This window comes from Triplophysa dalaica, chromosome 11, assembly GCF_015846415.1.
Source record: "Triplophysa dalaica isolate WHDGS20190420 chromosome 11, ASM1584641v1, whole genome shotgun sequence".
NCBI classification, from domain to species: domain Eukaryota; kingdom Metazoa; phylum Chordata; class Actinopteri; order Cypriniformes; family Nemacheilidae; genus Triplophysa; species Triplophysa dalaica.
The window spans coordinates 15,119,513-15,141,627 of NC_079552.1; the positions used below are offsets into that span (position 1 = coordinate 15,119,513).

At 38.1% G+C, this 22,115-nt stretch overlaps 2 protein-coding genes across 4 annotated transcripts in view; both read left to right on the top strand.

Moving 5' to 3' along the window:
- Window positions 1–1,018: 1,018 nt before the first annotated feature.
- On the top strand, window positions 1,019–14,853 carry anxa11a (annexin A11a). Of its 2 annotated transcripts, none has more exons than XM_056760452.1 (15): window positions 1,019–1,168; window positions 4,330–4,622; window positions 6,286–6,380; window positions 7,543–7,881; window positions 7,958–8,045; window positions 8,298–8,392; window positions 9,943–10,056; window positions 10,897–10,987; window positions 11,135–11,214; window positions 11,294–11,350; window positions 12,598–12,691; window positions 12,791–12,886; window positions 13,306–13,364; window positions 13,870–13,992; window positions 14,112–14,853. In XM_056760452.1, the coding sequence occupies exons 2-15, from the start codon at window positions 4,343–4,345 to the stop codon at window positions 14,169–14,171; spliced, it is 1,671 nt and encodes a 556-aa protein (XP_056616430.1). In that variant the 5' UTR covers window positions 1,019–1,168; window positions 4,330–4,342; the 3' UTR covers window positions 14,172–14,853. The 2 variants fall into 2 exon arrangements, with proteins under 2 accessions (XP_056616430.1, XP_056616431.1); XM_056760453.1 differs by having other exon boundaries at window positions 7,681–7,881.
- Window positions 14,854–18,518: 3,665 nt separating this feature from the next.
- dlg5a (discs, large homolog 5a (Drosophila)) overlaps window positions 18,519–22,115 on the top strand; it is a 59,937-nt gene continuing 56,340 nt past the window's right edge. For both annotated transcript variants that reach the window (XM_056760381.1, XM_056760382.1), the window contains exon 1: window positions 18,519–19,246. In XM_056760381.1, coding sequence (XP_056616359.1) covers window positions 18,949–19,246 — 298 coding nt within the window. In that variant the 5' untranslated portion in view covers window positions 18,519–18,948. The remainder of the gene's footprint in view (window positions 19,247–22,115) is intronic.

A 22,115-nucleotide genomic window follows, 5' to 3' on the forward strand; every position in this document is an offset into this window, starting at 1 on the left:
CGTCACGCTGAACCATTGCACATGATGGAATGTCTTTATTACTCTCTTTCACAAGCTTAGAAAACATAAGCACTTTTGGTTGATTGATGTATGAAAACCGTGCAAAGATACCTCAGACAGTGCATACGATGGTGATGATGTTGGCGATGGTGACGGTCAATAGAAAGTTTCTCCCCATGCTCACCCTACAGCCATGATCCATGACCTCACAGGTGAACACACACACTAATAGAGACACCACACCCCCGGTGCCACCCACAGTATTGACGTCACGATGCATGTGCAACAGTACAAGAAGAAATAAAAGTCAAACCCAATGTGTAGCTCCTACAAGTATGATTTTCCTACTATAATCGGATTGAACTATCAAAGGATGGGTCTGTACTTTATTTACTAGTTGTCATTTACCTTTGTTAAATCCCATTTATGGAAAAGAATGTGCTGTGAAGGCTACTTTAAGAAAAATATATGATATAGGTGAAAAAAAATCTTGAATACATACAAGGGTTGTGCCTGTAATATAATGCTGGAAGCTGTTCAATACAGAAACGCACGACGATTTTTCTGTGGGGGGTCCTGTTTTTTACCTCGGTGCATTTAAAGCCATAAATATCGAAATTGTAACTCTTTTCCATTTTCTTGCTAAAAATACACTCCTCCATCCATTGATGTATTACGTACGCACGAGTGGGTGTGGTTGAGTTTTAGGGCGTGTACTACTAGGGCAAAGTTCCAAATTTACACACACCCAGTTTTTTTAGACTAGTGGAATAATCCTGTGGCCTTTGTAATAGTTATAATGTTAATAATCACAGGCGGAATACGCAAATCTGCAAAAAAAACTTACAAATATATGACGTTACACGGTCTCTTGTTTTCTCACATCAGATTTTAAACACAGTAAAATGACAAACCTGGTAGAGAAAAAGTACAACGTCACTCATCAAACAACGAGTCATCACCATATAAGAAAGAGTCACATGATCTGTATTCAGCTAAAGATTGTTTTGTGTAATAACAGTCATGGAAATAGTGGAGTGCCGAGCGGAAAGTATGAGTCCCACCCACCCGATTTAAATATTACATGCGTGTCACACGCACGCATTCACGCACGCAGAACAGAGGTACACTGTACCTAGGAAGTGACGGATCTCCCATCGCTTATTCTGTAAGTAATTTACTCTTTTTAATCTACATATCTACATACATATTTTTTTATAAATGTTGCGTTTGCTGTTATATGTCTTCGTGTGTGTTTAATTCCTGAACGTAACGTATACAAACGAGTTACTTTAAGGTCCCGTAGCCGTCCAGCTAGCATTTTCAAAATCTCTTCCCTTAGAAGTATCCGCATTATTTATATCATGTGCTTATTTCACGTTGTTTATTAGCGCAATTGCGAACAGTTATATTCGCGTATTTTATACATTTGAGGATGTAGCAGTTAGATTTACAATTGTGTGCCATTATGTTTATGTCTATACTTCAGGGGGTGGGAACATGTAACTTATTGAGACCATTTTGTTTTTTGTGTGCAGTGCAGTAAGACACAGACAACAACTTTTCAGTATGCTAGTCTGCATAAGCACATATTTTTGTGCGGAGTTAACCTTAATAGTTCCGTTTCATTCAGGCCTCAAAGGCTGTCGGGGCCTATTTGACTAATAGTTAAAGTGGTTATAATTATTAAAACTATATAATGTTTATAGAGTTATGGTTTCTCCTCTTATTGTTTAACGGTTGTATACTCTTCCATAAGAAATCTACAGTAGTAACGGAAATCTTGATAGAAAGTGTAATCTTTCAGACTTTTGTGGTGGGTCATTCTAACGATACCTGTCAAAAACATGTTATGGTCACATTCGCCCATAACGATTGAATTTAATAGAAAGTATAAGAAATCATATAGTATTTAAAGTCACACTGAAACGGAAGTTGCGATTGACTTCTTCTCCGTATGGTGCCGTGTATCCGAGACGGCTTCTGAAATTAGAAAAAAAATGTAGGGCGGGGCTTGTATGGTCAATCCCTTTCTGATTGGTTTGTTGTAAATTGGGCCTGGAGGGGTGGTTAAAAATGCATGGCCTTTGGACAGTCAGTATAGTACTACCTCTTTTTTGTTGCTGACGTCATGTGGTGAAGAGTTGTTGTTGCTAGAAGTGCAAATTAATTCAAATAAAATAATGGTGTGCACGGATAAGTCATTTATAATATCACTGCAACACAATGGTGATTTTAAGCTAGGAAACCAAGCATTGTGCATCCATTTTATCTAATAATTTTACTTATTTAGATGTTCTTCATACAGCATTTTGTACAACTTCAGATAAAGTAATCAGTCATAGTAACACATTAGAGAAAGGCAAACATACGTGCAATAACAAAACATGTTTTTTTGTCACATGTTGAGGTGTGGTGCTTTTATTAAGTTGAGTTCTTCTTTACCTGTATGTTTGTATTTGCCTTACGCAACTTATATGAGTTAGTTTTATGGTCACTGAAGTGCCATGAGCAGCCACTCCCTCTGTAAGTAAAGATGATAAGGCCGTATGCATATTTTACTTTCAAATACATTGGTATTAGTTTCCATGGCCACAAACCTTTTTAGGAATTTATAATACTCATTGAATAAGGATCATTATTCAGCAATTTAATTGTAGGTTTTAAGTAACTTAATAAGCATAAACTATAACAGCATAATAAAGCACTTCTCTAAGGTTCAATGAACAATATTGTATATAGTCTTTCAGATCTTATGTGTTCCTGTTATCTTGTGGCATCCGTATAACTTATTTACCATTACCTTTCTTTACCAAGAAATGAATTTTACCTAAGACCTCCAAAAGACCTTCAGAAGCTTCTTTAAGCTTTGTTTACATAATGCATTTCCAGGGTTTCCACCAAACGTGAACTCTTCTGAGAAGGGCATTCACTTTGCTGTTAATGTTTGTAGTAAAAATGTCAGGCCTGATATTGTGTGGCCACTACTTTCCATTACGGGGTTATATATTTGCATTTCAAAGGAAAGGATGAGAAATCTGGGCAGTCATGTTAGAAGGAAAAACAGACTTAGTCATTGTTTTTAAAATGAAACATTTTTATTAATATGACATTTGTTCACATTTTATTGAAATGCAAAATAAACCTCAGCATTATACTGTAGGTTATGTTTTGGTGACCTGAAGCATGGTGGATTTTATGCTTCGTTTTTCACCGCTATAAAGATAAATGTTGCTCAGCTTAGCAGACCGCCTTGTCAAGTCAAGTGTTAAACACAGAAGCAAAGTGTCAGTTTTTGTTCACATAGATGTTAACTCAAAGGATGAGGTGATGCTTCTCTGACCAAACCTGCAAAACTATATGAGCTCATGTGTGAATCAACGGCAACCTGTGAAAATCCATCTTAAGTCATTTTTGGTTTTGATTACCGGTAACTCTCTTCCAAATAAAACATCCTACATAATGCATAGAGGATTCAGTAAAAATATACCTTGATATCTTTAATATTGATTTAGTAAAGCCATTTTAAATATTGAAATCATAGTGGAATTTATGCATTAAATCAAACATAAGACATGTCTGACATGAGGTTATGTATTGTTTTGGATTACATCAGGTAAAAATATCAGTGCAACAACAATATCTGTATTATTACTTTTACAAAGCAGAGTACAATTCAAAAGCCTCATGACTTGATAGAAGAATATCATTTATCAAAAGCATTCAGTAAGTTAGTAAACTACAAGGTATATTACTGTAGTTTACCATATAAAGTACAGCATGATTAAAATATAGAAATAGATGCATGTATATGATGTATAGCAGTGTGGATGTGTGCTGGGAAGCTCTCTAGGGCAGTGGTTCTCATACCAAGATGGATATGGGGGGGCTTAGATTTTGTAGCATTTTACAAAATATAGACATTTATTATATACCTTATGCCAAAATAAAGACCACCAACCAAAATAATTGATGTTCCAGCATTCTATAACTGAATATATTTTTGGTTCAATTAATATTATAAGTTTAAGATTATAAGTCTTTATTTTGGAGGCCACAAAGCGATTCCCTCTACACAAAGGGGGCCTTACAACGAAAAATGTTTTTAGAACCACTGCTCTAATGGACCATTGATAATGATATTCAAGGTACTTTGGAGCAGAGACGGCAACAAATAGAAACTCAAATGGTTGTTAATTTTTTTTTGATCTTTGGTATCTCCTAAAAATGTGCTTCGTTTCTTTGGCTAACTGAACTAAACTGTTCAATGAACCTTCAACTACTGATTTGTTATTCAGGTTAATAAACTCTATATAACACTTTTTCCAGACACAACACAACAATGAGCTACCCAGGCTACCCTCCCCAGGCCGGCTATCCTTCCCAGGCCGGTGGATACCCACCTCAGCCAGGGGCATACCCTCCCGCAGCTGGTGGTTACCCTCCCCAACCTGGAACGTATCCCCCGCAGGCAGGTGGATATCCTCCCCAACCTGGTGCTTACCCTGGTCAGCCAGGTGCGGGTGCCTACCCAGGTCAGCCAGGTGCAGGTGCTTACCCTGGTCAGCCAGGTGCGGGTGGCTACCCTGGTCAGCCAGGGCCCTATCCAACTTTGCCGTCAGGTGAGTCACTTTACCAGGAAAGGACCTGTGGTGCGTTGTTATCTAGGTAGATGATTTCCATACGTGTACACTGCACTTTCTTACACTGTACTTCTCAGTGCAGTTTGCATTTGAATGGCTTTAAAGGAACAGTTCACCCAAAAATAAACATTCCGTCATCATTTACTCATTTCGTTTTTGGCCACTATTGACTACCATATTTCTTTGTTCAGGCCTTTGTTCTGTTGAAAACAAAAGAAGATATTTTGGGAAAGCAAACAGTTCTGCTGAACTTTTAACTACCGTTGTCATTTTTCCTATTTTCCAAGAACTGTTTGTTACAAGTATTCGTCCAAATATCTTTCTATGTGTTCATCAGAACAAAGACATTTATACAGATTTGGAAGAACTCGAGGGCGAGTAAATGATGACATTGTTGATTTTTGGGTGAACTGTCGCTTTAAGGCTTCAAGCCCATACGCATGCTCATTAAAACCAACATGCATAGCATTTGCCTCGGTTACCGTAGTGATGTGGAATTTTGATGTGGAGTCACTGGAAAAAGGCAGTGGGTGATCGTATAGTGATTGACACTTACTAGTGTTCAAGCATTGGACTGGTTGTTTGTGTGAGTCACTAAAGGGATTTTCTGTTGAGGGTCCCAGTGTTGTGTGTGTGGTTTGTGTGTCACAGATCACATGGATTACGTTAAACACTTGGAAACTAAACACACAGTGTTTCATAACATGTCCATTAGGGAGGCGACGTTCACATTGTTGGCTAGTGTGTTAACATTTTCCATAGTGTGTTGATTTCGCTATTTTGTCCTACCCAAAATATGTTTTGTTTACAAACAATACACCCAACTACATTGTTTACCAGTATTTTTTGTTTTAAATAACACTAGACTTTGGCTTGTAATTACATTTTTGCTATTTGCTATCAGCATGATATAGAGGATTTTTGTGCTGATTATAAATATTGATGTTTTTAAAATAGATCATTGTGTAGCAGGAAGATCTTTTGAAGTGGAAAATGAATATTCATAAGCTTAGCGCAGGCATTTACCTGACATTTATTATTAGCGTAACAAAAAACCTGCTGCTCTAGATTGAACAGAGAGGATTGGAGTGTGTTTCTGTTTCGGTTCAGAACAGAAATATGTTTTGTAAATATAGTAACAAGCCAATGCAAGGCCCTCTGGGTACGGCATAGAACATGAACTTTATTTACTTATCAGTTCATACAAAATGCTTCCTGTTTTCTCTATGTACAGTACTTTATTTAAAGTCAACATGAAATAGCATTTCATATTCATCTGATGTATTTCCAAATGAAATTGAAAATTAAAATGTAGGGTTAGAATTTATCTATTGGGAATGTATTGGGTTGTGGAAAGTGGCTGTTACATGTAATAACTCCCATTCAACCAAATGGTTTCATTATTATAAGGTATTACATTATAGAGCCCCTGACTCTCATGCCGCACCGACCAGAGACATTTCAAAGTAAATTTTACTTAAAACTGTTTTGTATTTTTTTTTATTTACTTTAAAAATGTGCCCTCAAATAATTTAAAGTTTTATAAAGTGAATCTAACTATTTTTTTTTTTACAGTGTGTTTTTATATTTTTTTTACAGTATGGTTTTATTAATTTGTCTGTATTTGAATGTATATTCACAGGGGGTTGGGGTGCACCCAGTACACCAGGAATGCCTACTATTGGTTTGAATAATTTGCCAAATCCTGGATTCAATGCCAGCAATATCCAAGGAATGGTATGTTTCTTTGGTAATGATATAATGCATAATCTGAATTGACATCAATGATGCTCATTCTTATCATATGCAGGTAATTTGATTTCATGATAAATCAGCATGAAATGTACAGCTAGTGCTAAAGCCGCATCAAATCTTTCCTAAATATGCTTTTAAACTAAATCGTGCTCCTGTGACCGTAACATTATCTCTTTTAATTTATCTGTCATCAGAATGTGCTTTGATCGTCAGATTTGATCCCGCTCGGTTTACTGATGCAAACACTTCTGTAAAATGTGTTTGTGATCAAATGTACCGATAGAAGGAAATGTGAACAAGTGTGGATCCATTGAAGAACTATTGCAACAGCGTTTAGCCATATTGCTTGTTTTGTGCAATTTGTTACGATATTTTTACTGTATGTATATATATATATATATATATATATATATATATATATACACACAGTATATTTCTATATGTTTGTATTTTCCACAAGGATGGTTGTGTTTTACTCTCTTAGGGTATTTGTTTTATTTGCTCCTGGACAACAGTAAATCAAAGGTTGGCCTTGATGTTTCGGATGGGGTGTTTTTTTTGAGAATGGTGCAAATTTTTACTTTTCTTAAAAAAGAAATACAAATCTTGAACATTTTTTTTATTATTTGCTATGATTAAATTGAATCCTGTGGAAATTTTCTATATAATGTTATATGCGACTGAACTTTCTAGATTTCAGTTTTCCATCTCATCAAACATATTTTGTTTCTATATTTTTGACCTTTAAGCGGTTTACGGATATTTTTAGAATATGGTTTTATCAAACATTTGTAAGGTTCACAAAGGGAACCACTTTTTTTTCACTTTGACGCTTTCATTGTGTGAATGTTAAGCAACAGTTCCTCATCACGCAATATGGTGAGAGTAGCTTAAGTCAACAGAAATGTTTGCGTTGAAAGCCACACTATCTAAACAGAACACTCTATGAATGCACACTTGTTCACGTTTCGTCTTATCTCCCTTTCCTGGCTTTAATCACCTCTTTTCCCATCCGTGTTGTCATTTCAATGCTGTTTGTTCATGTTTATATTCCTGCAGCATCAGCTCTTCTGTCCTAATTGTATTAATTGCCACGCTCGCTTTTGCTTTTCCCATTTTTTGTCGCCCCCATTTTCCATAATAGGCCAATCAGATCGCCAACTCTGGTGGATTTGCTCCAAATCCTGCCATGTTTTCTCAAGGGGCTGGTGGCTATCCCACCCCCCAACAAGGGGGTCCACCTGCCCCCTCACCTAACCAGCCCTATGGCATGTACCCTCAGCCAGGAGGTGGCATGCCCCAAAACCCAGCAATGGGCTACCCCGGAGGTCCAGCCCCGGGCCAGCAGATGCCAGGTTACCCAAATGCCCCTTCACCCAATCCGTCCATGCCTAGCTATCCCACCAACCCCTCACCCAACCCATCCATGCCAGCGTATGGAGGAGGTTACGGAGGAGGCACCCCGGCCGTTCCAGCTATCAATGTAAGTTGTTTATTTCATTATGTAATTTTGACCTTTCTTCAGTTGTATTAATCTCACTAGTTTTTTTTTTTTGCAGCGTGGATTCAGAGGAACCATCCAAGACTTCAATGGTGCTGACCCTTTAAAAGACGCAGAAGTCCTCAGGAAAGCCATGAAGGGCTTTGGTTGGTTTTCAGCTTTATTTCCCAAAATGCAAAGTTAATAATTTACCCTCAGGACAAAGAGTGTTTTTGTTATTTTGGAAGCACATTTATAATTTATCTTGTAAATGTTTATCCCTTTGTGACATTCAAATACTAAAGGTTCTTTTCAACCTTAGAAAGCAAACAGATTGAGCCTTTTAAGAAAATGACTTATTTGTATACATTTTAAGCTCCTAATACAGGCTATTAATTGAAATGCACATGTTTTACCAGGCACGGATGAACAAGCCATCATTAATTTGCTGGGAAGTCGCTCAAACAAGCAGCGTGTGCCACTATTGAGATCATACAAGACTGCTTATGGAAAGGTAATGGAGAGCATTGGAGCTTTTTTTTAGTTGCTCGATATCCTGCAGATTCGGTACTGTCTCCCTAGAGCACACCTACTAAGAGCTTTCTTTAGGGCAGTGGTTCTCAAAATGGGCAGAATGTTGCGCAAATCTCAAGATTACGGTTAAATAACCCTTCAATCTTCCGTAGTAGGTTTTGTCTGTGTGAAGACGCTGCAGGCAGTAGTGTTGCGCAAATTCGTGTTCTTAAATACACGTCATCCAATTTCCTGTGAACAAGGATTAGAGAGCAATGAACACAGTTCAGGGAACACGTCAATCAGAACGCGGTTCATTCATGAAGCGCTCTTCTAATGAGCAAGAGATTTAAATCAGGTGTGTTAAACAAGAGAGATACAAAAAACATGCAGAGCGGGGGGGGGCGCGAGGACCAGGGTTGAGAACCGCTGCTTTAGGGCATAAAGTCAATACTAGCTACTATGAGCCCGGCCATGAAAGTTACATAGAAGAGGAAAAATTCCACACTTATCTTGTAGAGTATAACACTTCAAGTCCCTGTGAACAGGAAGCTGTGATATTTTTTTCACTTCCTTATTCTGATGTAAATTAGAAAAAATCGTGGGCCTTGCTTGTCTTTTTCACTTCAAATTGATTGGATGTGTAAAAACAGTTGTTGTATTTTGAAATGGAACTGGCAGCAGACTGACAGTAGAAGGGGAGGAGTTAACGGATGCTCTGCCCCAGGTTTTGCACAGCAATAGCGGTTCATGTAGGCTCTCAATGGTTACTGGAAGTTAATAGTAACCCATGGAGCTGTGACTTAACAGACCAACAGAGGTCAACTTTTAACCCATTTAAAGACAAAAGCCATTTTATGAAAAAAGAAACTAAAGAAAAAAGCATTTAAAGAGAAATCATAACTTCCTGGAACTATCTGAAGACTCCATAAATGACGCACCAGCGTATTGGATTTCCGTTGGCAGAACTCTCTCTCTCAATGGCTCAGTTCTGTTGACTTATGTCATTTGAGTTGGATGGTCATTACACGAGGGAAGTGCATTTTCAGATTTAATTGAAGATTATGAGGGCACATGAGAATGACCAACACTGATAAGATATTGACAATGAATGAAAAAATAGGAATTGTAGTTCACTGGGACTTTTAACAAAATAAATAGTATTTTTTGGAAAGGAAGCGGCGGTGTGATTCAAGGTAATTTCCTGAAGAGAACATGACAGAGATTGAACAGGAGATGTGTAAATTGAGAAGATTTGGCAGATTTACCTGAAACTGCAGTTGTAGTCCAACAGGTTTCAAGCATAAAACTGGTTTATGTTTGTAAAAATGAGGCTAAACCTTCTTTTATAACCCAGTGTTAGAAACCTATGGTTCAATATTCTACAGTAACACATTTAGCAGCACTTTAGTTTTATTCCATTCACCTCACTGCAGTGTGTTTACATTTATAGTTTTGGACTCGAGGGTGTGTGCTTGCGGAAATTGAATAGTAAATGTAGAAATGCTTCTGTGAAACTGGACTGATCATTCTCATATGCTGTGTTTACAGGACTTGATTAAGGATCTGAAATCTGAGCTTTCGGGAAACTTTGAGAAGGTGGTGCTGGCCATGTTGATGACTCCAACACAGCTTGATGCGTATGAGCTCAGGGAAGCCATCAAGGTTTGTCAAAGCACTTAAGTGAAATCAATTAGAATCGTATTAAAGACATTAAAAAATGAATCTTTATATTTTTAATATATTATACTGTAATACATCTCAATAAAATGGAAGGAAGGAGGCGGGAACCGGCAGTCATTAAACACAAAATTTTAATATAAATAATAACAGCCGGCGGCCCCTCACGGACGACCGCCGGCGAAATAACATAAACAACAAATGTAAATATAAATACAAATACAAATACAAACGTAAAACAAGTTCGGGCCCGGTCCTCTCTCTTCGACGGTCCGGTCACTCGTTCCTTTTATATGCTCCCATCTCCTACGTGATTCGAGGCTGGTGTGCGCACAGCTGGCGCTAATTCACAATTACTCACCGGACTCGAACCACGGTCTCGCCCCGCCTACTCTACTACATATACATATTTATATCTACATACACCGCGGGTCCTCTTGCATGGAATTCACCATGTTGTTTCTACAGTAGCCCTAAACGAACAAACTGCTGTACAGAGCGTTTCGTACATTTGTTATCTCCTTCGGCAAAGAAGCAAAAGCATGACAACATTAGTTAGTCCTTTGAAAGGAAGGGGTGGAGTGATCCGTTGGTTGCAATTCAAAACCTCACTGCTAGATGGTGCTAAATTTCATACACTGGACCTTTAAGCTTGTGTTCTTTGCATTTTCTTTTTTCTGTTGGGGAAAAATGATTTACAAAATATTGATAGTCTTGTTTTTGAGTGGCTGTCTCTTTATTATGCACAGATAATAGAACAGTCAGTTCATATGTTTTGATATGCAAGTAACACAGGTGTAATATGCTGATTATGTCACTACACAGGGGGCAGGAACAGACGAGGCCTGTCTAATTGAAATTTTGTCCTCTCGCTCTAATGCAGAGATCCGAGAAATCAATCAAATCTACAAAACTGGTGCGTACTCGAATCATATCGTATTATTCCTTCCTTCGGCAATTACTGATCTGATTACTTCCCAATCAGACAACTGCTACATGTCATGTGCATTTCAATTGAACAGTAATGTGTAGTGAATCGTGATGATCTGTGTTCTTCTTATAGAGTATAAGAAAACACTGGAGGACTCAATCATTGGAGACACATCTGGTCACTTCCGAAGACTCCTGGTCGCTCTTGCTCAGGTATACATTGTTTTGTGTGATTTTAATGGATTTGATTTAAAATTTGTGAAATAAAAATGAAGATGTTGTCTTTTTAAAGGGTAACCGAGATGAGCGTGAGACTGTGGATCTATCAGTAGCCAAACAAGATGCCCAGGTAACTATTAAGTACCTTTTTTGTAGTTTAGTAAGGGCTTTCAAACGATTAATCGCATCCAGAATAAAAGATTGTGTTTATATAATATATGTCAGTATACTGTGCATATTTATTTTGTATTTATAAACACATAAACATACATGTATACATACTCAGGAAATATTTACATGTATTTATTTTAGTGCTGTCAATCGATTAAAAAAATGATCTTAATAATTGCACATTTTTCTGTGATTGGTCACAGTTAATTGCACATAACATTAAAGTTTTCAAATAAACTTTACATTCTCATAATTCACATTTAATCTCCAAATTAATGTAGAAACAACAGATTTTTTTAACAACATGAAAGGCAACATTCTGCAACTGAAATAAAGAATAATCAATTTAATGGAGACATCAATGTTATTTATAGCCTTTTAACATTGAAGTGCAGTATAATTGAGAGCTATCATGTCTAACAGGTTGGAAATATACAGTTCTCAAACATTTTACAGTCTTTAATGCTAAATTAAGTACAGAATTAAAGCTAAAAAACACATTGTTTTATTAGAGACGAGTCAGAGCAGCAGGTTTAAGAACGCGGCCCCTTTAAGAGCTGCTGCTCTATGCAGATCTTACGCCCTTTCCCATCCACAACTCTTTGCATTCATTTAGGATTTTATTTAACACGTTGAAATCTGTCCTACCAAAAATGATAGACAAAACAGGCTTCCTGACATAATCTTGTGTGCTTTTGTTCGTTCAAGCACGAAAAAGAACTTAATACTGATGCGTTGTCTGACAAAGATTCACTGATGCAGCCTTTAGCTCGTGACTGCATACACCAGACGGGACCGCTGTCGGTTTGCGTTGTTTCCGCATCCATAGCTACTGCAGAAGCTGTCTGTCTAAACAAAACGTGTCAAACAAACTGTTTCAAATCGCACTTAAAATTGCGCCTTTATACAATAAGAGCGTGATTATATAATGTCTTTCCTGTAGCTCAGTGGTAAGAGCAAGGTTGTGGGTTCGATCACAGGGGTTTTCACATACCTAAGTTTAAATGTATCAGATAATGCAATGTAAGTGGCTTTGGATAAAAGCGTCTGCCAAATGCGTAAATGTAAATGGATGCCGCGTTAATTGCGTTAAATGTTTTTGCATCAAGGTTGAAAACCTAATCACGATTAATCGTTTGACAGCCCTAATTTCAAAATGTGTTTATGATGCTTTTAAGATTGCTTGATATGCTGTTTGTGCTGCAGAATCTGTATCAAGCCGGGGAAAATAAACTCGGCACAGATGAGTCCCAGTTCAATTCCATCCTGTGTGCTCGGAGCAAAACTCACCTGAGAGCAGGTATTTATATTCAAGTCACTGTTCAATCCCCTTTTTTAAAGAATTATTAGTAAACATTAGTCCGTGTGTTAAAAGATGTTGTTGTGTGTTTGTTTACAGTGTTCAATGAGTACCAACACATGTGTGGTAGAGACATTGAGAAGAGCATTGACAGGGAAATGTCTGGAAATCTTGAGAGTGGCATGGTGGCCGTTGGTAAGCATTCCGATCCGTCATTTATGATCTTTTGTGATGACATCATCTCCTTTAGGCACGTCATAACTGAATTTCTTAACTTGCTTTCTATTCTGCTGGCCTATATAAGAGTAATGCTGTCATAGGGTAAATATACGGTTACGAGTACCATATCACATACAGTTGTGTGTTGTTACACATACAGTACTTGACTTGACTTGTCTTGCTTGCTGTGTCATAGTGCATGCTCGCTCATAAAAACGTGTGTTGTTTCAACATGTTATGAACAATCCAGTTTTTCTTTTTAAATGACGTTCATTTCCAAATGAATGTCTTTGGTTTTTGTGTTCAAGATGTGTCTTGCTTGCTCGGTTGTACAAAGCTTAATAGCCGCAGGGTAATTGTGCATGGTGAGTCTAAACATGTTCTACTGTTTGCAGTGAAATGCATAAAGAACACACCAGCCTACTTCGCCGAGAGACTCTACAAGGCCATGAGGGTAAGATTTCTCAGCGTGGATGATATGAACTGACTACAAAAGTGACACTGATTTAATGACATATCACGTCTACTTCTGTCAAACATAGCCATGGTTTAGTCCTTTGGTTTTAAGGACAGTTCGCCAGAAACTGTGTTGAAGTATGCAGCGCCCCCAGGTGGTATGACTGCAATACTTATCATTTGTACAAAATCTAATTTCTTTTATAATTATAATTTTGTACCTCTTTGATAAACCTTCATGCATGGAAGACTTTGAATTGAAATTATTATTTTTACAATATCTTTTATATTCTAGTAATTTTGTTTAGTAATGGATGTATTTACTAGGTCCAATGCAAATGTGAATGACTGAGTGGAATTTGAACCCTTTGCACTTTCACAAATTAAATGAGTTCTGCTTCCCGATAGGCAAAATACATTTTATATTGCATTCATTTTATAGTTTTTTTCCACAAGTGCCTCAAACTTTTGCATTGTATCATATTGTTCATCTTCATGCATAGGGGGCAGGAACAAAGGATCAAACCCTAATCCGCATCATGGTAAGCCGCTCTGAGGTCGACATGCTGGACATTCGTCAGGAATACATGAAGAATTATGGGAAATCCCTCTATACAGCCATATCTGTGAGTACATGGGTAACAGACCCTCTAATTAAACTCACAAATCAACATTTTGAAATATAGAAAAAATATCCATATGTGTAAGCTAATTGCGATAAATACTAATGAAATCTGTATTGTAGGGAGACACCTCAGGAGACTATAAAAAGATCTTGCTGAAGCTTTGCGGTGGAAGCGATTGAACGCCTGCAGATCTTTATAGGCCACAGAGGATATGAAGCCACACCACGATGTATACACACCTTAAACATTACTTTAATTTGCAATCTATTATGTTCTTGCATGTTTTACTGCTCAGCTTATCCGCTGATATGATGCACGTTACATTTCATACTGTTTTATTACAATATTTTTAGTTCAACAGTAGAATATTACTTTATGTACCTTCTATACTGAAAAAAGGGTCTAAGCCAATTAATGAAAAACAGACAAATGACATATATATTTTATATAACCGTTTCTCCAGGTATATTTTTTGCAAGCTACTAATGGCAAGACTAATTCTGTTTTTATTATTGTGTACACATCTGAATACCAAATACCAAGTTATTACAATTGTATGTTGAGTAATTTACAGACAGGGACAAATGTGCCATATATTTTAAGTTTAGTTGTCATGTTAAACATAGCAAAATGTGTATCAATTTGTGTGTTTCATATTAAGAAAGCTATATATACTGTATGTAAGGCTTTTGTTTAGCAATACACTTTTTGCTACAATTGTTAAGATTGTAACCCAGCTGTTAATTAAGGAAAAAAGAAAGAAGTCATGATGGTGCTGTCTTTGTTTTATTATTTTTTTTCCTCTGTATGGATCCAATCACATATGAAATGCAAAAATAAAGTAAATCTTGCCTGAAAGAAAATAGTCATGCCTTTTAATTAAACTGTGATGCACTTATAATAAATCATTAATTTTAATTTCCAAATATATTTTTAAAAAGCCTCATCCACCAGAGCACACACTATTGTTCACCCCAAAATAGACATTCATTTATTTACCCTCGAGTTGTTCCAAATCTGTATACGTTAATTTGTGCGGATGAACACAGACCAAACAGTTCTTGGCCACCATTGACATCCATAGCAGGAAAAATGATATTTGTAGTCAAATATGCCCCAGAACTGTTTGCTGTTTGTTTCCTACATTGTTCTTTTAAACACAAAAGTAGATATTTTGAAGAATGTAGGAAACAAACAGCAAACCGTTCTGGGGCATATTTGACTACCATTATCGTCTTTCCTACTATGGATGTCAATGGTGGCCAAGAACTGTTTAGTTACGAACATTCTTCCAAATATCTTTCTCTGCGTTCATCAAAGTGAAAGTACTGTAAACAGATTTGGAACAACTTGAGGGTGAGTAAATGATGACAAAAATGTGTTTTGGGTGAACTGTACCTTTAAACAAATGTGTGGAGGTCCACTTGCCAGCTCTGGCTAACATACACAGATTTATGACAAGCTGAAGTTAATAGTTTGGATCTGTCTCTTGCAATAAGCTGTGTTTACAAATGATTTTAATAGCTAAGAGCATGGTTAGCTCACTTTGACCAAATCATAGGATACATCCATCATTTGAAGCCCTCCCTACGGATTCAGCCTCTTCATTTTGGGTGGTTCATGCAAAAGAAAACATTTATAAAAACATAACAATGAAGATACTTCTCTCTTATGATATTTTTTATAATAAATATGAATATTTATAACATAAAATAATATATTATTGACAGTTTTCTACATTTTGCTGTCAGACCATATGAACACGTGGTAACGCTACGGTTTATTTGTCAACTAGTAATTTACAAATATACAAACAATATACAAACAAATACATATGGTGGTAAAAAGTGTGATGTCTCAACCATAGCTGTCTCAACCATTACGCCATTTGAAAGCTGATATCATCACATATGGTGAAATGTTGTGCTCGAGTAAAAACGAGTGTGTACAGTCACATTTACAACAGTAGAGGGCGCAATTGTGCCGTTCTTTAAAAATACAACAGCACAGTAGTAAAATGAGATTGGATGATAAAGTACACAAGAAACCCACCATTCATTTTTTTTATTCATTTTTTTACTTGTTTTAGAACTAAAACTAACGTCTTCCAACATTTAGGACATGAAAATAAAACATTGTTTAAAAATTCAGAATAAAAACTGATAAATCGGAGTTTACAAGTACTCTCCATATATTGAAAGAGCAATCAACATATGTCAAACCAAAAAAGATCAAAAGCAAACATCTGTTCATATACAATAATCTCCTGTTTAGAATCTAATCTTTTACTGAGTTTTATTAATGCACGGGTTATGAAATGCCTGCAAGGATGTGCAAAATGACTCCATCTTAATGATGTTAGACTAAACATAATAAATCACAACAAATAACAGTTTTGTGTGTGCAGACAAAAAAGAAAAGCTCCACATCTATCTTGATTTTAGCATCATTCCGTATTCAGCCCATTATACTGTATACAGACACATGTGTTATTGAATTGTTGGTTGTTAATAAGCATCAATCTTACTTCTGTGGCCTTGACAATGATCATTTATACTTCATGTGGCAGTGTTGTTTAAAACAGCTTCAATTTACTACATCTAATTTGCAATGTCACACAGTTTTTCAGTGGGGAATTGCCTGTTCTGCTTTGCAGACACGTCCCTTGCAAATCCTGTTAACGTCTGTCAGCTGTATTTAAATGAGTGCCAGTAAAGGTTTTCTTTGTATTTACAGAAATTAAATCAATTGCTTATATAAACAGATGTCTTGAGAATCATATTTGCATGTGCCAGAAATGTCTTTATTGTGGAGTTTACACTTGTCCAAGAAAATGTTTTGATAGTATCTTTTTGCATTTATTACAAAGTAATCATTTTAGCTGATTACGACGGCCCTTTGTTAGCATCGATAACCACACATGTCCCTTGTAACCTTTCAACTGCCCATAACCTTACTCATTCACCCAAAGTAATCTGAACCACTGCTAATGAGATACATTATCTAATAAAGATGTGTACAACAGTCCTTCAACTAACTATTACTGGTTATAGAATACTAATGTGAACTATTAACATTGAAGAAAGATGTCTAGCGTAAGCTTATATAAGTAATGCAATGCTAATGTCTAACATCCACTGCTGGTGAACGAGAGGCTTGTTTTTCCACTAAATGATGGTGACGAAAGCGCCTGCCCAGAGGAGGTGATGTTTCTATTGGCTGAAACTAAAAATGCTCTGTTCGCCACAGGAACTTACTGTGGTCTGCATCATTTGCCGGTAAAACTAGGCGCTAGTTCACCTGCAGCGGAGGTTTATTTATTTATTTATTTTATTTATTACAGGGACAATGCATATTAATAAACAATTTCTCAATATGCCAGAGTTAGCAAAAGGCTATTTTTCGCCTGCAGTCCCTAGACAGATGGAAAAAGTTAACCCAAAAGAGAGTAAAATTACATATTTACATAATAATATAGCAATTACAACACATTTAGTAAAAAAGGACTATAGTTTAGTTTAGTATAACTAAAGAACCCCCTAACAAGCGCCAAGGACATTTGTGGTGAAATGCTGACGTTGAGACCTAAACATTCTAAAAGATACAATTTGACCACTGGATTTTGAGTAACAGTTATGTGCATTTTATATAAACCATCACTCCTGCTCCCTTTTTTGATCCCTCCGTATATTCCTGTAGATGTTATAACCAGGAATATTCAGAGCTTTTTTTGATTGCGCCAAAATGCTCCCATGTTAGACATCATCGTCAATAGTGTTGTCAATATGGATATTTATCCTAAAAAAATGCATCGATTTACTTCAGAAGACCTTTGTTAAGAACACAGAGCCGCGTGGAGCCGTTCTTTGATCGATGGATTTTTGGAGCTTCAAAAAAGCTTCCCCCCCATTCACTTCCATTCTACCGATTGGAAGTAAAAGTATACGTTGTATTATAACTCCAACTTCATTATTCTTCAAGAAGAAAGTCATATTCACTTAGGATGCCTTGAGGGTGAGTAAAACATGCGGGAATTTTGATTCAAGCCTGAAGTATCCCTTTATAAACTACATTGGCCCCCGTTCATATGGACACAAAACCACTGAGACATTTCTCAAAATATCTTCTTTTGTGTTCCACAGAAGAAAAGAGTCATATAAAGGTACATACACAAATGTGAATTAATGATGACAGATTTTTTTTATTGTGGGTTGAACTATGCCTTCGTAACATTTGTAATAAAGTGTAATTCCATGGTGTTTATTGATATTCTGTTAAACAGTAAATACATAGTAAATATGTACATAAATAATAATAATAATAAATTGATCGGCACAATCATGAAAAGCAGATCTTTTAAAATAAAACATCCACTTCTTTCATGCCATGACGGATCATTATTAGCCTGTGAATTCTGCCAGAATTTTTGAACAACCGGTGCACGCCCATTGGGAAAAAACAGGTGTGTCCCAGGAAAAGTCCACGCCCCTTTTTACCTTACATGGACATTGTACGGGAAGTTGATTGACAGCGGGCAGCAGCTGCTGAGATACCGAGACATGGCGGAGCGTACAGTTTGAGTAGGTAACGCCAGAAGAGTTGCGCTACTTGTGCTCACACGAGTCGCACATCGCCAAATAAATGGCAGGGAAGAAACTCTAGACGCAGACCAGCGTGCATTCCCCGAAAATGGACGAAGTTGCCTTGCGTAAGTGATCCGGAGACATGTATCGCTGTTTAGTGCAGTCAACAGCCTTGGGCGACAAACATGGCTTCTGTGCCTTTCTCATGTTTGTGATGAAAACGCGCTTTATTGGGCCGTCAGATCTCGCTCGGATCCTACAAGTGAGTCGATAGAGAGAAGTTCCTGCCGCATTCGTCGGGTTCGTGTTGGGAATCGGGTGCACGGGGATTGCGCGGCGCTAGCTAGTTAGCTTGGGAACTATAGGAACTGCAATGGAGCCCAAGCACAAAGAGTTACTACACCAGTGCCACCAGAACTTACTGGAGTCCATCACGGATCCGGACCCGCTCATAGAGCTGCTGGGGAGATCGGGAACCCTCAGCGATCTGGAGGCGCTCGAGCTGGACCAGAACTGCTCCTCGAGCGCTGAGAAAGTGGAGCAGCTCCTGAAGATGCTCATGAACAAGCAGACCGACCATTTCCTGGAGCTGTGTGTGGCCCTGGAGAAGACATACCCTCACCTGTACTCCGCGATCTTCACTAACGGTGGGGGACCTGCAGAACACTCCGGTAAGACATTCAGCGAACTCGTTCATCACTGCGGGCGAACCTGTGTCCATCGTTCCTTATGTGGGGTACAAAGCACAAGTTACAAAACTGATGTTTTGGGGTCCATGAAACTTATTTTTAGATGAGTCCTACCTGTGCACTATTTATGACATGCATTGTGATTGTAATGAATTGTTTGCTGTAGAAAGTAACTGCATTTGGTCACTTGCATGTCACATATTTGTATGCATTGCATTGGTGATGCTATCAAGAGTGCAGTGAATGAATCAAAGCCTACAAAGGTGTGATTGTTGCATGACATAATGCAAAACGGTTGCATGATGGTTATTTTTAGGTTTGGATCAATTGTTAAGTGTTGGTATTGACTACTGCTGGTTGGAATGTGTTGGATGAAAGTACTATTGATTCATTCTTATGTCAAAGATCACACTGGGTCTTTCAAGTAAACCGTCTTCAGGTTTTATCAGTGTTGAGAGTGTGGCATCACGGGTAACGCAAATAAAGATGATTTCATTGGAAATGTGCTTCGGTATGAGCGCTTGTAACACGGGTCCTATAATTTCCATTTAGATTTCGTTCGAACCAAGTGCTTTCCCGGCACACGCCTATGGAATAGGCCATTGGCTGACTTGACTTGTTTCCATGGAAACACACTTGCCAGCGTACCATGGCAAATCGATTTGAACATACATGTGCTGGGTTCATAGACATGTGAGATGGGTTGGTGGCTCTTTTAAACGGTTTGAGATCATTGGGATCGATCAGATTCCAGTGAGTTATATTTAATTTGTGGTTGTGCTTGTTTAGGCGTACGATTAGGAGATTTGTGAGAGTTCGATGACTTCGGTTTTGTGTCCTTGAGGTAAAGTGTGAGGTGGTGAATGTCCAGCGTGTTAACTTTCGCGAAGAACATCTCACTGACAAAGCACATAAAGCAAAACATTTGGTTTGTTTCTTTTTACACGAGCTGGTAAACTGGTAAGCGCATCGTATGGCTGTATGCATAATATGTTCTCAATATCGCAGTGTTTCGAAAGCCTTTTTTCAGTTTTGTTCACCCAGCTCAAGCAATTCAGCCTTAATATCCTTTTATCAACACCATCAATAAAACATGTTTATTTGAAAAGGTCTTATTCTGCTTATCGCTTATACAATTAATATCATCATTACATTTTGTCTTTATCCAAGTCACTTTTTAACACTGTGGGTTTAAAGACGGCTCACGATGAAGCATGTTTTCCGAGTGTCATTCATAGAAATGCATACATATTCTCCACAATTAATGAAATGAAGTGCAAGTCTTTTCAAGGTATCGCTGAAACCAGCTTATGCACCTCTGGTTAGGAAGCGTTGCTTTATAAAGCATTACTGTCGGCTTACACACGCACACGCACACGCACGCTGGGTTCGGTACATGCCAGCACAGTCCTGCTCAACTGTGATGGTTCTCGAACACTGAAAGAAATCATAAACCTGTATTTTCCCCCCACACATCTGTGGTTATTCATATCAGGATTAGTTTCGTTCTTGTTGTTTTAGGCCTTTCTCTAAAGATGGTCTTTTTCTGCCTTTCTCGCAGCACACACATGTCCTGCGTTGGGCTTATGCTGATTCAAGTTGAAAGGTATTTAAAAAAACAGCTCCTTTTTAGTGCAGTGATTCAGTGCATGAGATTACTGCGTTCGGGCTTGTGAGTAAGAGCTAAAGACAAGCCTTGTCCCCCCGCAGGCTCCGAACCCGAAAGCCCGGACTGAATCTGTCTTATGTGTGTGTGATAACTTGTAGTGATATCAACCTGCTCGAAAGTCTTTCTCTGTTGGGCTCCTTTGCTGCCAGGCCTTCCTCTGCACACAAACACACACACACACGGGCTCACAGTCATGGAGGAGGGGCACGCTCGGTTCAGAAAGGGGTATTGTAGCGACAGCTCCGACTGTTCAGCATGCATGCAAAAGGAACTACAAACAGCATGTCTCTCCATGGAAGGACGCTTCCTTTTCGTCGTGTTGTAAATCAGCTTAAGAAGACCAAAGATCAATGTTGTCGATGAATCTCTCCAACAGGACGGGAAAGAGAGATTTCTGTGCTGTAGATGATATTAGAGCGACCTTACTGCAGACTTGCACATTTCCACTGAAACGAATTGGGCGCTGTTAACTCAACCCCGATAATTTCTGTTGACTTGGCACATTTTAAATGGCCGTCATTTCAGAGCTGTTTTTCTCTAGTGAGCTCTGCCACATGCCGTTAACTTTGACGTTGATCTAGATGAGCCGTGATGCCCCACCCACTCAACATGGAGTTATCACTGTGACCTATAGAGCGTCGCAGTGATTCCTCACATGTGACAGTGCGGTGTCATTTTCTTTTCGGGAGAGGTGGCTTATTCGTATAGGCTAGGGCTGGTCTGTGGTGGGCTAGCAGGGGTAACTCCTGCATGCAGTCAAATGTAGCGCCAGTACAAAGACAACAGGCCTTTTGTTTTATGCCAAACTGCAGCAAACTGCAGAGTCAGCAGCTTGTGCTTTTTACGGAGCGTGGGGGCTGTCCACACAGATCACCGTTGATCAGCGCAGTGGACAGTGGAAGTTACAATGTAACAGTATATCAAAAGAGGCTCTTAAATTTATGGCTGTCAACCGATTAATCGTGACTAATCGTCTGCTTAATAAAAGTTTTTGTTTACATAAAATGTTTGTGTGTACAAGAGTTGGGCAATGTTTACAAAATTGGCATCAGACGATGCCTACAGTGAAACCTTGCAATGACATCTGCCAAGCATTAAAGCATTAAATCCGAGCCTCCAGATGTGCGGACAACCCCAGACCCTCCCGATGATGAAAATTGTGTCATGCAGGGAAATCACAAT